Genomic DNA, 17,021 nt, shown 5'->3' on the forward strand with positions numbered 1-17,021 from the left:
GTCCTAACTATCCCTACAAGTATTACTTGCTTAAAATCTTTGTGGCTACTTACTTGAATGACGTGTACTTTCTCGAGCTAGTTTTTTTAGGGGTTAAGGGCTTCAAAATTTCTGAAAACTCAATGTTAAGTCTTGGTTCAAGTAAAATTAAGGTCAGTATTGAAATCCGGATGGAAAACTAATAAATGGAGGTCTAACCGAGCAAAAAAAAAAAAAAAAAAAAGGGTCACTCATGTGCCACACACACCCTTTATACACACAGAGGTGACCCACGCATGCGTACAGACACGCCTAAGGGAGGAGCATGTGCTATCGGCTTGCCACATTGCACGTACCGATAGGCTAAATCAAATACCACAACATGCATTTGAAACTCAGTTTCGTAAAGATTTTTGTGATTCACAAGTAGGTTTGCTAATAAAATGTGTTATGTTTAGGTTGAATGAATAAATTATTTATTCATAATGATTTAGTGATACATGTTTGTGCAAAATGAGACCTTATGTATGGAGTGTTATGTTACATTGTAAAAAAAAAAATCAACTACGTGGCCTCATGATCATTGTGAATGGTACATGTTTTCATGAAAAAGAGATTGTGGCAAACAATTTCCCGTCTATATCATGATGTACAACGATTAAGGAGCTACGTGAGCAGGTCTTGGCTCCATACCCTAGAGGACAACTATCATTTATTGGAGAAGAATCCCTCTTGAAACCCATCTATGCACCACCAATGAGCAAGTAATATGATCTTTTAAGGAACATCTTAGATGAGGTCTTGTGAGGGTGAGGCATGTCTATGCTAATTGAATGTGTTCTTTTTAAAATGCTCTAAATCCCCCTAGTTATATGGGGTGTTTTTCAAAATTGCTCCCTCTAGTCTGTTTGAGATAGAAGAAGAATGTGTTTTTAGGATCATTAGTGGGCGGGGGACGCGCCCATACATAAAGAATAAAGAAAGAATCACAAATGATTCAACTTCAAATTGATGGAGCGTCCAATCAGATACTCACATTAGCTATGAATGGCAAAAGGACTCCAAATTTAGGGAGTGTGAGATAGGGAATAAGAGATTAAAGATTAGTGAGGTTGAATATAGTATGTATGTCTAGCTTGTCCTATTCAACCATACAAGCATATTCTTACCCGAGTCGAAAATTTTGCAAACATTTTAAGGGCGAGCTCTCCAAAGCTGCCAATCTTGCTTTTTATCAAATAATATTCACGAAATTTCTAAAAGTTTATAGGTATTATTAATATAGATAAACACCGATTGTACATCGTTTTAATAATATTTTTAAACTTTCACAAGTCTCATTGATATCTTTAATCCTTTTTAAAACGTATAAGTACTCTTACTATTAAAACATGGACTGAACCCGTTTGTCTATACCTCGTCACTTCTCTTTCATTTTTTTTTTCTTTATTCTTTATCCTCTACTATAACACTTATGGAGTTTACCTTACTACTGGCTTCTATCATCAAAGTACCGTATATGAAATATTATTGTTTCTCTAAAGAATTCGATCTTCATCCATTTCTCACGAAATGTTTTAGCCTCGAAAAATAAAATAGAGAATTTTAATACACACAAAGTCATTCCTAATTAGACTTTCAAGGGTTCAAAGACAAGTTCAAAAAAATCAAGAGAAAAAGCTCATTTGCTATTTACCCATTTTCAGAATGTTTTTCACCTCGAGAATTTAGGGTCGTACACATTACTCAATACACCTTGTGAAAGAGTCCATTGAGTATGTTATTAGGAAACTCTAGATAGCTGGAACGCTCAAATGTTTTAATATTTATAATTTAAAAAAAAATGGATCGAGTTGATATAAAATTGAATTTGTATAAAGTTTTGCACATAGCATACCTAACTTACATAAAGGTAAGACATATTATTATATTCTCCGAAATAAGACCTAAAGTTACTAGAAATTAGGGTTTTATTTTTAACAAAGAGGAGAGAATGTGGAGAGATGACGTGGACTATTTTTAGAGAGAGAGAGAGGAAATGATTTAGAAGGAAGAATTTAATATTTAATACTATAAATATGGAGGGAAGTCATTTTCCAGGCTCTGACTCATATGGTGGGTAGAAGAGAGAGAGAAGTGGGCCCCATGTGTCGTGCACGCGTGCTCGCCGTGTGGACCCTACTCGTTGACTTTCTTTATTTTATTATTTTTATGTGTTTCTGGAAAACGAAGAGTCAAGAGAGTCTTGGATGGGTCTCTTCCTCCCAACACTCTCTCCTCTACCGCCACCTACGGACTTCTATTGCCCACTACCTTTTTTATATAATATATGTTACATATAAATTACAATTACAATTATCCTCTCCCTTCCTTTCCACACTTCTAACTTTTTATTTTATTATACGTGTCATATGTGTGGATTTGTTTGATATGTTTGATGATATGACATGTTTCTCTGTACGATATGTCAAGTAACATTAGAGTATAAATGAAATGTCATATGATTGTGTTACATAATATGTTATAACATGCTATGATATGTTTTGAGATAAGAAGATTTACCATGCACAACTCCTAAGATATGATTTAAAGGTTATGCTATGAATGAAATGATTTTGTAAGGTTTTATATACGCATATTTCCAAGAATAATACGTGAGAAAGGAATGAGGGTTGTCTTGCATGATTTAATTACAATGAAAAATGTTGGGACCTCATGTATAATTGTATTTTCATGAGCATCATACTTCTCCTTTATGATAAGTATGGATGTGTACACTATGAAATGAAAATGATCATTAAGTTTATCATGATGCTATGACGGTCACTATTCTCCCTGGTTGTTAGACAAACAAGCAGGCTTATGGGGTGTGCAAGCCCGCCTGCTAGGTCCATGCTCGCATGTCCGTGTCGTGTGTAGAGAACTAAATACACATCCAATTGGCCCTGTCTGAAAAGCCACCTAAGAAAAAACAGTTTTAAATGATAGTATGTGTTTGTAGAACCTAACAGTGGGGTTACTTATTGAATATTTTTTAAAATACTCAATTATTGTGTTATTCTTATATTTTAGGTAAAGACAAAAACCCTAGTACGGCTGATGGTGGTGTCGTGATAAAGACCATGAAACTTGTGTTAGAGTAGTTGTATTTTATTTTCATAAATTTTAGGTTAGATTAGGGCATCATTTTCAATATTTTATTGACTTATTTATATTTCACCTTGGTTATATTTCTTTGTTTTATTTTAAAACTTTTAATGCAAACATTAAGTCCATGACATCATTTTATAAATGATTTTAAATGATTTTTTTTTTCATAGAAAAATTAGGTCATGCATATGGTAGCTCTATTTTAGTAGGTTTGGTTGTTACAAATACCTCAACTTAAAAAAAAAAAAAAAAAAAAAAAAAAATTTAAAATACCCTTACCAATATTACTATTAATATGAACCAAAATATCAATCATACAAAATAAACTTTAAGAAAGATGCGAAGAAAATGTTATTCAAATTATCACAAGATGTTGCAATTCATGCCACATTAAGGAAGAATCAAGCTCCATTTATTCTTAGATGACTACAAAATTTGGGTGGATGATACTTTAGATTTATGGTTTTTCTTTAATGTATTTTAAGGTTTATTTACACAGTGAATAATTATGGTCATAAACTATGCATAGTGGATAATTATAGTTATAAAATATGAAAGTTACAACTCTTGGAATGGTTCATGTAAGGTGAAGGGTTTTCATTTTGAGGCTATACAAAGTCTTTGTAGAGGAGACTTGAAAAATGTTGTAAAATGAAGATTATTTTGTGGTTTCCTTTAGTCAATGACTAAGTTTATATGTCATTATACATAGTTTAGGTTGCATGTAGAATCATTCAAACTTGACATAATCAATCTTGCTTGTGGAATAATTCAAATCTCAAATGAGTGTTATTGACCTGAGATATTTTATTAACAAGTTAATATCAATTTTACTTTCCCTTGGAGTGATTTTTTTATCATTAGGGCTAAGTGCTCTTACCTTTCGTTTGTTATTTTATGTAGTTTAGATTACATGTATATGATCATTCAAGTTTAACATGATCGATCTTGTTCGTTGAGTGATTCAAATCTCAAACAAGTGTTCTTGCCTCGAGATATTCAATCAATTATCTAAATCTTATTTCCGATCCTTCATGTTTGAGATTGGATTCAATTCCTTCGCTTGACTTAATTCAATGTATACATTGTTTCACAACTATTTATTTATTTTTATTATTATTATTAATGTCAAACACTTAATTATTACATTTAAGAAAACTTTTTTTTTTGGGTAAAAAAAAAAAAAAAAACTTATGAAGAGGAAAATACTATGTGTTTAGCCTTTTTTTTTTTGTTTTGTATTTTTTTTTTCCCCTTCCCCTTGAATTGAATAAATATTATTTAGTTAATTTCTGTTAAAAAAAAGATTAGAAATAAAATAAAAAAGAATTATGAAGGAGGGTAGTGGTGATTTAATATTTGTGAAAAGAAAAGAAAAAAGAAAAGGAGGGTTTGAATTGTTTTATAAATATAATATTAAATGATAAAAATGTTTGAATAATTTAAGCAACCACAAATAAAGGGGAAAAAGCTGAAGTCCACTGATTTTTGTGTACGACAAATTTGACATTCCCACTGAATTTCTGATATGGTCAGCGCCCAATCAACGGACACCTAATTTTAAACCCAATCCCTCCTTCTCATTAAATATTAATTATTTATATTAATTATTCACAAACTCTCCTTCTTCACATATATACAAAATAAATATATAAATTATTTGTCTTTTGTAGCTTACTATTCCTGTCGTTTTTTTAATTATTTTGAAAAATCTCAATTATATTCCATTAATAACTAAAATCTTATAAATCTCAAATATCAAATATTCACGTCACAAAATTAAAAGTAGGGTAAGGTAATGTTAAGTCAACTTAATTTTTCGATTGGGTTGAATTGGTTGAATTCTCGAGTCATATGAATAATCCTAACTCAATTTTCAATTTCTACCTTTCTTTTTTTTACCTATGAATTCCAAAATTATGTACCAAGTGAGATGAAATTTATTTAGATATTGAAATAAATATATAAGAAAAAGAAAAAGAATTCAAAATTGTATGTAGGATATGACGGTTATACCCTTATTTTTGTTATGCTTTTGAGACAAGTGGAATAAGCTCCTCTCCTGTCACTGTTCAGACCAACCTGGCGTTAAACTATTGGCCAAAAGCAAACTAAAAAAAGAACAGCCTCAGATGAGAATCACAAATTTAAAAAACAAAATAAATTTCTTTCTAAATATTAAAAAAAAAACTTCAATTTTGATAAATACTCATGAAAATTAGGTCAAATTCATTATAATATTTGAATAAAAAATATAAAACGTCATAATAATGGAATTTAACAGTCTAATCAATCCTCCCCAAAAATGTCAACCACATTTCTTTTCGTTTTTCCCTTCTTAACTCAATATGAAAATGAAATCAGAAAATAAATAAATAAAGCAAAAATAATTATATATATATATATATATATATATATATAGGCATATGCCGCGAACCGTTTTGAGTGATTTTTTGTAAATAAAATCAGCAGACGCAGATAGAAGGGAAGAATTGGTTGATTGATTGATCAGAGACAATCATCAAGCTGGGTTTGAAGTTAATTGAATCCATGGCGGAGGAGTTTCAGAGTAGTGGAAATTGGTGGGAAGCTTCTAGAAGCCGCTACGAGGCCGAAATATCCCCTTCCTCCTCCGCCGCCGCTGCCGACCCCAATTTGCACATCACCGGCTTAGCCCTGGATTGGAACCAACCCCTCTTGTATGTTTTAATTAACTGTGTATATATATATATATATATTCAATTATTGATTCCCAATTTCTTAATTTTTGTTTTGTTGTGACAGTAGGGGCGGCGGCGAGAAGGCGGCGGAGGGCAGTTTCCGGTCTATGCTGCAGCCGGATAATATGAATTTGAATATGCTACAAGAAACAGAACAACAACAACAACAACAACAGATTCAGTGGATGAGATCAGAGAAGGGAATAAACAGAGGATTTTCATTAGATCATCATCATCATCAGCAGCAGCAGTTCACCAGCCCTTCCCACTACAGCTCAAGCGACAGCGCCGTCACCAGTTTCCCAATCGACACCACCACCGCCGCCGCCACTCTGTACGGAAACTCCACAACATTATTACAAGGCTTATTAGGCGGTGAGCAACAGCAAGTCTCAGCAGCAGCAGGTATGAACTTCCCTTACAATTCCCATTACGGGATAAACTCCAACGAGTTCATGTCGGCGGGTGCGTCGTGGTCACCTTCAACAAAACTGCCTCAGTTCTTAAGAAACTCAACGCCACACAGTCAATTACAGTTTTCAAACAACACAGCCTTCTGGAACGCGTCGGACATGAAAGACGTGAGACCCAGTTATGTTCCGACGTCGTATAACACCATACCCGAGAAACCAAAGGTAGAAACATTAAAAAGCAAAAAAAAGAAATGGGTTTTGGTTCTGATGGGTTATAATTAGGGTTTTAGATTAAAGTTTAAATTTTTATGAGTAACAGAATAGTTCAGAGATTGGTGATTCAGTAAGCGTGGGGAAGAAAAGTGGAAATGATGGAAATCAACAACAATCCGGCGGTGGAAAACGGGGACGAAATGAGAGTCCTTCGGCATTGCCAGCGTTTAAGGTATTTTGGTTGATTATTAGAATGAATTGAACATTTAGAAACAAAAATGGTGTATAATTGTGGAATTGCAGGTAAGGAAAGAGAAGATGGGGGACAGAATCACTGCCCTGCAACAACTGGTATCACCTTTCGGAAAGGTATATATATATATATATATATATTTGGTATGAAAAAAGTTGATGAAATATTGAAAGTTTGGTGATTTTGGTGTCAGACTGATACAGCTTCAGTGCTGTCTGAAGCGATTGAATACATAAAGTTCCTCCATGAACAAGTGGGTGTAAGTGCATATGAAATTTGATTTGATTTGATTTGATTTGGTTTGGTTATAAGGGTTTTGAAGACAGAAGAAGATGGGTTTTGATTTGAACTTGTAGGTTTTGAGCACTCCATATTTGAAGAGTAGGAGTGATAAATGGAAGGAAGGCGAGGGAGAAGAAGATCTGAGAAGCCGAGGGCTTTGTTTAGTTCCTGTTTCCAGTACATTTCCTGTCACCCACGACACCACCGTCGATTTTTGGACTCCTACCTTCGGAGGAACCTTCAGATAAATTTATTTAATTAATTAATCTAATTACTTTTACTTTACTTAACCAATTATAATAACCTCAATTCATGCATTTCTACCCCTATTCCTATTCCTATTATTACTATTATTATTATTATCTGTACTCATTCCAAAATTTATAATTATTTCAATCTATACATAATAAAATAATTGGCGGAATATTTGAGAGCGATGGTGGGGATTGGGCATTCGATTTGACGTCTCACTTTTAATTAATTCATTAATTTATTTATTTGGAATATGTTAGTGGAAGCCATAAGGTGGCCCACATTTTCCTCCATTTTTTTTTTTTAAATATTTTTCGAAAACAATAAATATTATATATTTATACACATCTAGATGTAGATGCTCTTTCATTTTATATGCTCCTTTTGCTTTTCATCGTATGGTCACAATGAGTGGCTTCCATTTCACTGTATCAATTTCTGATCGTTGGATGGGGATCTGATCAGACGGTGTAAAATGGTTTTTAAGGGAATATAATATAAACTAATTATTTATGGAAGATTTGATGAGGAGAAACTTTTGTTTATCAATTGATACTCAAATTTATTATTTTAATTTTTCTTTTTTTTTTATTTGAAATATACGTTTTGAATTATCAATTGTACTACTATTCATGTAATAATAGAAATAAATCCTTCTATTTGCAATAATTTTGGTAAATAAAACTACTTTTATGATAATAATTCCTTTTCTTTTCTTTTCTTCTCTTTTGGGATGAAATTATAACCAAAGTTGAATTTAGAAGTAAACACATCGCTAAGTAAAACTCGGGCCAACTTGCCATTGATCAAACTAGTTCTTGAGTTAATAGCTAAAGAATCAGAGCACAAAAGTTAGATTTAAATGCAAACACATATCTAAGTAAAACTCGAACTACTTGATCAAACTAACACTTGACTCAACAGCCAAAGAGCTTCGCTTGGCCAGGAAACCCTAGTTCAGTCCAATATATATAAATTGTTATGATTCTAGTAGAAGGGATTTCTTTCTCATTCTCATAATCTTAGTTCACTATACTCTTTGTTCTTCATATCTCAATATGAATTTCTACTTTTAAGATTAAAGGTTTGGATACTCCATCTCACAATATTATTACTCTAAAAAATAAAAGTGGTTGCTTTTTTTTTAGGTTTCTTGGTTTGGTTATGAAAATAGGAAGAAATGTTATAAGTTATGGCATTTTGCTTGTATTAGGGTTTCTTAACAATATAAATCACTTCTTGGTTAACTTTCACTTATGTTTAGCTTTAGAATTTAACCCAAACATGTTCATATTTTATCCAAATACAGTAAAACTGTCACATCTCTGTTTGGTTGGGTAGGGAATATTCATTTCCTAATCTTAGGTTTATGTAACCACATCAAATTTTAAACGCAAGGAATGTTTGTTAGGTGGATTTAATTAATATGATACATATTTTTTGGTGATTTAGATTTAATTCTAGAACATTATTAATATTTTAAAAAGTTCAAAGAAATTAATCATGCATCCAATTGGTGCTTTGGATATCAATCAAATACACTCTTTTTTCCCCCTTTTCTTCTTATCCTTTTAAATTCTTGCTTTCTAAGTTCTCTCACAATAATTTCTTTCACCTAATGCTCAATTCTTTACCCATATTTACTATTGATGCCCTCTACAAAGATAAATTAAAATAAATACTGCTTATTTTTCATGATTTGGCTTTCGAGTGTACACAAAATGAGTTGGAGAAATCTTTTAATTGGTTGGGATGGTCGAGTTTTTCTATTTTTTTAAATTATTTTAAAATCTTATAAAATTCATGTATCAATTACAAAGGTTAAGTATTCTTAATTTTGTAATAATTTAAAGTAAGGTATGGTAGGGTAAAGTTAGATTGTAACCCTATTTTTGGTTGATCAGATTCATCAGATAAAAAAAAAAATAAAAATCATTTGTACACCTATTACTTAATTTTTTTTTTTTTTTTTTTTTTTTTTATATATGTTTCTTTTAACATAATCCAAATCATGAAAAGAGATTCAAAAAAGGAAGATCTGAAAGGAAATGTAATAAAATTCATAGATTTAAAATAATGATGTTTTACTTTTTAAATGAAGGCTAAATATATAGTTTCATTATAATGAGCCGTGAGAATGGTATAATTCATCTCATTTAAATATAAGTATTTCAAATTAAGTAATAAAATGTATTTTGATGTTCTATCATTATTTGACTAATTAAAAAAGCATTTTAAAATAAATTATGATCAAAATTATATATAAAAAGAAAAAGAGATTAAATGATATATTGTGTGTAAGAAAGAAGGCATATTCAAATAGCTACACTAATATAGGTGTAGCTAAACGCATAATGATGAGCTACTGCCACTCAAATTTCCATCCAAAGCACATAGCTTCCTCTTTTTTTCCTCACAAATATTTTTGGTACTTAATTATTAGTATATGTTAGGGCACTCCAAGAAATAACCATTTTTGCCATCACAAAAATGTCACTATAGTCTAAATCCTTACACCCATTTGGATTCGTTATCAAATTAATAGTTCATGCATGTGCCCATGATCCACTAGGCTAGCGTATATATGCATCTCCTAAGCTTGATTACAGGTTAGCACATACTCACACGGTCGGAAACCAACGAAAAGAAAGGAACATGTATCATATCATGGTATATGCATCTATATAAATATCTCATGCTTGTGGCATACAACATGCCTGAGGTCTCAAAGTTTTAAATCATTGTACACGTTTATAATACACATTATACTTTTTTATGGTATAACCTACCCATGAGACAAAATGTACATACACATATCATATCATTCATTTTTATGATACACGACTCATCAAATGTTTCATATGACATAAGATGAACATGGTACTATAAAATAAAGAAATCGACATACTGGAAGTACATGCATCATAAAAAGTTCATGAACATCACATAATACAAGTAATAACATGTAGATAAACCACAATATGTGTTATACATGCAACATACAATTTATCAATCCTAGCTCAAAAGAGTTCTAACAATTAGTTCACTTACCTAGTTGATCTAAGTTGAAGTCACTTAATTTTCTTAGTTGGTCCGTTCAATCGGGTTGGATGAGGTTTCATTATACCTATGATGGCCCACGAGTAATATTCTGAAAAAGAAAAACGCAGCAGCAACAGATTAAGGAAGAACAAAACGAGGGTTAACACGTGAGCGTTACATGATGGGTGGTGATGTGGATGGTATGAATTAGAGTTTATGAGGGATTGAACCATCTTTAAGTCATAGATTAAGGAAGAAAAAACGAGGTTTAACAACTAATAAGAAACCCATAGGAACCGCAACTTCTACTTGAGATTCATGGGATTCTAGGAGTTGTTTTGACAAATTTTTAATTAATTATTGAGAATAAATCTGGAGGGGACATAGAAGAGAAAAGTGTCCAAAATTAGAAGAAAATTTGATAAAAAATTAAATAAAAATGAAAATTAAAAAATTAAATATTTGAAAATATTGAATTTTGCCAAAGTGACATTGAAAGTTAGAAATTAAAAAAAAAAAATAGGCTCGAACATAATCATAGAAATAGCTCACAAAATTAGAAAATTTGAAAAATAACCTTGGAAACCTTTAATTTCACGCATATTTGCCTCCAAATATTTTTTGTCTCCAAATTTATAGAGATCTAACTGTCCATGTGTCATTAGAATACCCATGTTTTCTTGTTCTCAATTTTCTTTAAAAATTGAAAGCTACACTCCACCATCTCTTAACAACGCCTTCTTAACAACGCCTTCTTAACAACGCCTTCTTAACAAGATTACTCACAATTTTTATGCAGAAATGGAGAGCTGAAAGTAGTTAAAATAGTTCCCCAATTCTAGTTTATGAAGGCCACTCTCACGTTGTAGGAAGGATGTAATATTCTGTATGTACTAAAAAAAAAAGTAGCAGCAAAAAAAAGTAGCAGCAGTAGTAGCCAGTTACTTCCATGGTGAGGGAAAGGGAGAGAAACAAGTAGGGGGAAAGACAATTGCCTTTTAATCATGTTTGAGAACGAAAGAGTGAGATTAGGGGCTGAGATATGTTAGTTTTGACTTGAGTGTTGGTGACCAAATCTTGCTGGAAACTGCGAAGAAATTATTGGAGAAGAGAAACCAAAAAGGCTGAAGAATAACCGAGAGAAAGAATAGGAGGATTTTGAGATTTGACTGAAAAACCACCCATGTTATTATTTCTCATTTAATTCACCTATTAAAACAAATGAAGTGACCAACCTGAACTTTTAGGTATATATATACCTTATTATTTGAACTCCGATCTTGGAGCGAAGTTCCTCAAATTTTACCTGCGCAAGAGACTTGGTGAAAATGTCTCTAAGTTGTTCCTCTGTTCGAATGAAATCAATCTTGATGAGCCCTCGATCTGTACATTCCCGGATGTAGTAGAATCTGATTTCTATGTGCTTGCTTCGGTCATGCAAAACTAGATTTTTGATTAGGGAGATCGTCGCTTTATTGTTCACATATAGCATTGGTGGATCGCCTTCTCTTTCGATGAGTTCTTCCATCCGTCGCGCAAGCCAGACCCCCTGTGTTGCCGTCGTCAAAGCAGTGATGTATTCTGCTTCACAAGAAGATAAAGCAACTACCTTTTGTTTAGTTGATTGTCAGTAGATCGCGTCGCCTGAGAGGAAGTAAATCATCCTGCTGGTGCTTTTACGATCATCAACGTCACCGGCCATGTCACTATCACTATAACCGACCAACTCAAGTTTCTCCTTTCCTTTCCCAGTGCAATATCTCACACCCCAGCCTCTGGTTACGGCTATATAGTGAGTTCACGTTTCTCCTTTCCTCTCCCTGCGCAGTATCTCACACCCTAGCCTCTGGTTACGGCGACAGTGCAGGATGCGCTTGACAGCCACTAGATGCTCCTCCTTAGGTGCTTCCATAAATCTACTCACGTATCCAACGGAATAAGCGAGGTCAGGACGTGTGTTTACCAGATAGCGCAGGCTCCCGAAAATGCTGCGGTAGTTGGTGGAGTCGACACCCCAGCCTCTGGTTACGGCTACATAGTGAGCTCAAGTTTCTTCTTTCCTCTCCCTGCGCAGTATCTCACATCCCAGCCTTTAGTTACTGCTACATAGTGCAGGATGTGCTTGATAGCCACTAGATGCTCATCACTAGGTGTTTCCATAAACCTACTCACGTATCCAATAGAATAAGCGAGGTCAGGACGTGTGTTTGCCAGATAGCGCAGTGATATGGAAATCAACCCAAGGGAAAGTATGGAATGGATTACCTTGATGATCAAGATCAAGAGTAAAGAAAACTCGTTTCTAAACTCGTGATTCGAATCACTCCACAAGAGGTTTGATCAAAATACCACTTGAATGACTCTACATGCAAGTTCTAAACACAAGAATTTGCAAAGAAAGTTTAGCTCTCAACAAAGCTAAAATAGAAATTCTATTCTTAATTCCAAAATCTGATGTCTAATCAAAGAAAAGAAGGCTTTATATAACCTTTATAACGTTAATCTATGTAATACATAACTACCAAATTAAATGGGCTACTAAATGAGAAATACCCCTAACCTCCATATTAAAATGGCTAGTTAAGGGTGGAATATAGTAACCTATGTGAGTTACAATATAACCTTAACTTCTATATTTAAAACTAGCTTAAATATGACAAACAAATAGTTAAACTATAATTGAATAATGCAATTAATAAAATGTGTTTATTAGCACCTTTGACCAGTTTCATAAATTCAGCAGAGTTCATTAAATGCAACTTAAAGTGCATTTAATTCATCTCTTTTTTGAAGCTCAACTTTGAATTACATATAAGGGAGGTCTCCAATGTTTTCTAGAATTTCCTTTTATGAGCTCACCATAGCTTGAATATAACTATATAAAGTTTGTTGTAGCTTCTTGACTTTCGTCCCTGTAATTGGACCTTGAGGTATGAAAATTCCTTGGTCGTGGTTCATATCACGCAGGCTTCCGACAATGCTGCGGTAATTGGTGGAGTCGACTGCTGTTGTAGTGTCGACTTTCCTCAGTTGGAGTCGGGCTTCCATTGGCGTCCTTGTAGGGGTACTGTCTGCTAGCCCAGTTGTGTCCAACAGCTTCTTTGTGTACGCATCTTAGCAGATGGTGATGCCGACAGTACTCTGTTGCACTTCGATGTCAAGGTAGTAGTTGAGCAGCACGCCGAGATCGCTCATCTTGAAGTTCTTTGACATCTCCCTCTTGAATCTTCAGAGGACTTCCATGTCGCCTCTAATGATTATGAGGTAGTCGACGTACACTCCCATGATCAGTCGCTGCTCGTCATAGCCGTGCGTGTACATGCCATGCTCCGCGCTTGAACCAGAAAAGCGGAAGAATAATAGAGAGAGAGAAAGAATAGGAGGATTTTGAGATTTGATTGAAAAACCACATTACTATTATTTCTCATTTAATTCACCTATTTAAAACAAATTACATTCTAATAATTGCACGAGTGACCAACAAATCTTGCGCCTAAAGTTTGGGCAAATGACCCCCTAAATGCTCTCCCATTATCCGTTATGCGAAAATTCAGATGTCTTAAAAACAAGAATCAACCAACTAATTTTAAGGAAGACGTGAATAACTAAATAAGGAGAAATCACATTCCTTTATCTAACAAGATAAACCTATTTACGGAAAATATTCTCTTGTGAGGGTTCTTGGTGAGTTATGTGTACTCTAGCAAAACAAATCTTGAAATGTGTTCATCGAAGATGGTGTTCCAAATCTTGACATACAGTGCATAACTCAAACTTTTCTGAATAGGTTCATAGGAATGAGATCTACATATTTTGTAGAAGAAATTTTAAAGAGATAAAGGACTATAGAAAGAGAATCGTGTTCGGGGATACAAAGGGTATTAACGTAATAGATTAGGAAAACACAGAGGCCCAAGGTTGAAAAAAAGTGAGGTTGAAAAAAAGTGAGGTAGAAGAAATTTTAAAGAGATAAAGGACTATAGAAAGAGAATCGTGTTCGGGGATACAAAGGGTATTAACGTAATAGATTAGGAAAACACAGAGGCCCAAGGTTGAAAAAAAGTGAGGTGCGTGAACTTCACGCACAAGTGGAGTACGAGTAGCCGAGGTGCATGAATAGTACGTATGGGCGCGTCAGAGCTTGTATCGCACTTCGGTTCGTTTGGTTTGAATTTTGTTGACCTTGTTTTATCAATATTGGACATTCTAGAACAAGAGAGCTCAGGTGAGAACACAAGAGGATCCACAATAGAGGATGGACCAAAGAATCTTCTCTTGCTGAAATTTATGCGGATACACTTGAAGAAAAATTGGATCCCGATGAGTTAGTGTTGCTCTCGGTCGAGGAGCCGACAACCTACCGTTAGGTAGCAACTGAGAAGATGTGGCAGGAGGGCATGCAAAAGGAGCTTGAAGCCATTGAGAACAACAAGATGTGAGCACTAACTAACTTACCGTTCGGACACAAGCCCATCAGTTTGAAGTGGGTCTTTAAGTTGAAGAATAATAGCGAAGGAAATGTCATCAAGCATAAAGTAAGACTCATGGCGAAGGGATACGTGCAACGAACCTTGTCGATTTTGAGGAGGTTTTCAAGTTTGTGGCTAGGCTCGACACTATAAGATTGATTATTGCCCTCGCAGTTCAACGCAGGTGGGAGGTCCATCATTGGGACGTCAAATCAGCATTCCTGAATGGTCACTTCTAAGAAAAAGTGTATGCTGCCCAACCTGAAGGGTTCATCATCAAAGCCAAAGTGCACAAAGTGTACAAGTTATCAAAGGCCCTCTACGATTTACGGTAAGCACTGAGGGCCATAGAACATACCTCTGAACAAGAGCTTAAAGAGTCTAAATTTCATGAAGTGCTCACATGAACAAAAGTGTATACAAGAAACGATGGGACTAAAACACTCATAATTGACGTGTACGTTGATGACCTGATCGTCACTAGTGTGGAAGACGTCAAAGAGTTCAAGTAGCAAATGATGAAAGAATTTAAGATGACTGGTCTTAGATTACTCACGTATTACCTCGATATTGAAGTAGATCAAATGAAAGATTGTATCATGTTAAAGCAATCGGCCTATGCTAAGAAGTTGTTGGAACAATTTAAGATGACAGAGTGCAATCTGATCAAGTATCTCATGGAAGCAAAGTTACAACTTGAGAAAGATGCTGAAGGAAGCTTGGTGAATTCCACTGAGTATAGGCGTGCCATTGGAAGTCTAAGGTACTTGACTCATACTCGTCCGGACCTTTCATATGTTATTGGAATAGTGAGTAGGTACATGAAAAAGCCCACTATGATGCATCATCAAGCAGTTAAGCATATTTCTGCTATGTGAAGGGAACCACAAGCTACGGGTTGAAGTATCAAAAAGTGCGAGCTCCTGAAGAACTAGTCGGTTTTACTAATAGTGATTTAGCTAGAGACATTGACGATAGAAAAGCATCGCAGGAATGACATTTTATCTCCACAGAAATTTAATCTCTTGGCAATCTCATAAGCAATGAACTGTGGCACTATCTTTCTGTGAGGCCGAGTTCATGGCAGAAACTGCGGTGTTGTGTCAAGCATTGTGGCTGAGAAATTTGTTGAGTAAAGTGGCTAGAAGTGAACTAAAGTAGTAACTCTCTACATTGGCAACAAATCTCGATTACACTGATGAAGAATCCAGTATTTCACGAATGCAGCAAACACATTGACACTTGCTTCCACTTCATCCGTGAGTGTGTTGAGAAGAGAAAAATTATTATGAAGTTTGTATGCACTAGAGAGCAATGTGCTGATTCTAACTAAGGCCCTAGCAAGGGTTAAGTTTGCAGAGATGCAGGAATTGTTGGGAGTGAACAATCTCGAACAAAGTGAAGTTTACGGAGGAGATTGTGAGCTTATAAACTTGATTTAGAGTAGAATAAGTCACTAAATTATGGAGTAACTTTAGGACAATTGTTAGTAGACTTAGTAGAATAAGTTACTAACTCATGGAGGGAGTAACTATAGGAGAATTGGTAGTAATTGCCAAATTGTGGACCAAGTTTTGTGGTTGTGGACTAAGTTTTATGCTTTAATTAGGAAGATTGTTAGTGGGCTCTTTAATTTGAGGAGAAAATTTAGGAAGCTAGTTAGTGTTTTCTCTACTATAAATCCTCATGACATGTATGTTTTTTTTTTTCACAACAACAAAAAAAGATAATTGAAAAGATAAGTGCTTAAGCTTTCTTTCTCCAAAATATCTCTCCCTTCAAAGTGTTCATTTACATCTTTTACTTGTTTCGACATAATTTCGATCGAGGGTAACATCCAACATAACCCATAACTGTAGATGCCAAGCATGCCTTCGTGATGACCATGTAGTAGGCCTAGACAAGACCGAGCATGTCTTAGTGCAGACCATATAGTAGGCCTAGACAATATAGTTCATTCAAGCCAAGGCGACCACCACAGGAATTAGGCTCTCCTCAAGCAAACCATTACCTCAAGTGAGTTTTGGTTTAGTTGGAAAGTAGAGAGATAAGATTCACTAACCTTGAGAGAGGAGCTATTGAAGTCATGATACAAGGTTTTAGTTGGAGTCTTCGGGAGATAAGTTCAAGTTTATGGGCTTTTAGGAACGCGATGTGCGTGATATGTAACTTATGAGTTATGGGGTTAAGGATATTCCCTTGGAAAGATTTTCCAAGAGATGAAAGTTTCTTTGGTATTCCATGGGGA

At 34.4% G+C, this 17,021-nt stretch overlaps 1 protein-coding gene across 3 annotated transcripts; it reads left to right on the forward strand.

The window, feature by feature from the left end:
- Nucleotides 1-5,540: 5,540 nt before the first annotated feature.
- On the forward strand, nt 5,541-7,333 carry LOC111483288 (transcription factor bHLH123-like). Of its 3 annotated transcripts, none has more exons than XM_023129464.1 (6): nt 5,541-5,828; nt 5,914-6,484; nt 6,582-6,707; nt 6,779-6,844; nt 6,922-6,981; nt 7,085-7,333. In XM_023129464.1, the coding sequence occupies exons 1-6, from the start codon at nt 5,680-5,682 to the stop codon at nt 7,256-7,258; spliced, it is 1,146 nt and encodes a 381-aa protein (XP_022985232.1). In that variant the 5' UTR covers nt 5,541-5,679; the 3' UTR covers nt 7,259-7,333. The 3 variants fall into 3 exon arrangements, with proteins under 3 accessions (XP_022985232.1, XP_022985230.1, XP_022985231.1); XM_023129462.1 differs by having other exon boundaries at nt 5,542-5,828; nt 6,922-6,987; XM_023129463.1 differs by having other exon boundaries at nt 5,543-5,828; nt 5,917-6,484; nt 6,922-6,987.
- The last annotated feature ends 9,688 nt before the right edge of the window (nt 7,334-17,021 follow it).

The sequence above is a fragment of the Cucurbita maxima genome, unplaced genomic scaffold (genome assembly GCF_002738345.1).
Source record: "Cucurbita maxima cultivar Rimu unplaced genomic scaffold, Cmax_1.0 Cma_Scf00008, whole genome shotgun sequence".
Taxonomy (NCBI): Eukaryota; Viridiplantae; Streptophyta; class Magnoliopsida; order Cucurbitales; family Cucurbitaceae; genus Cucurbita; species Cucurbita maxima.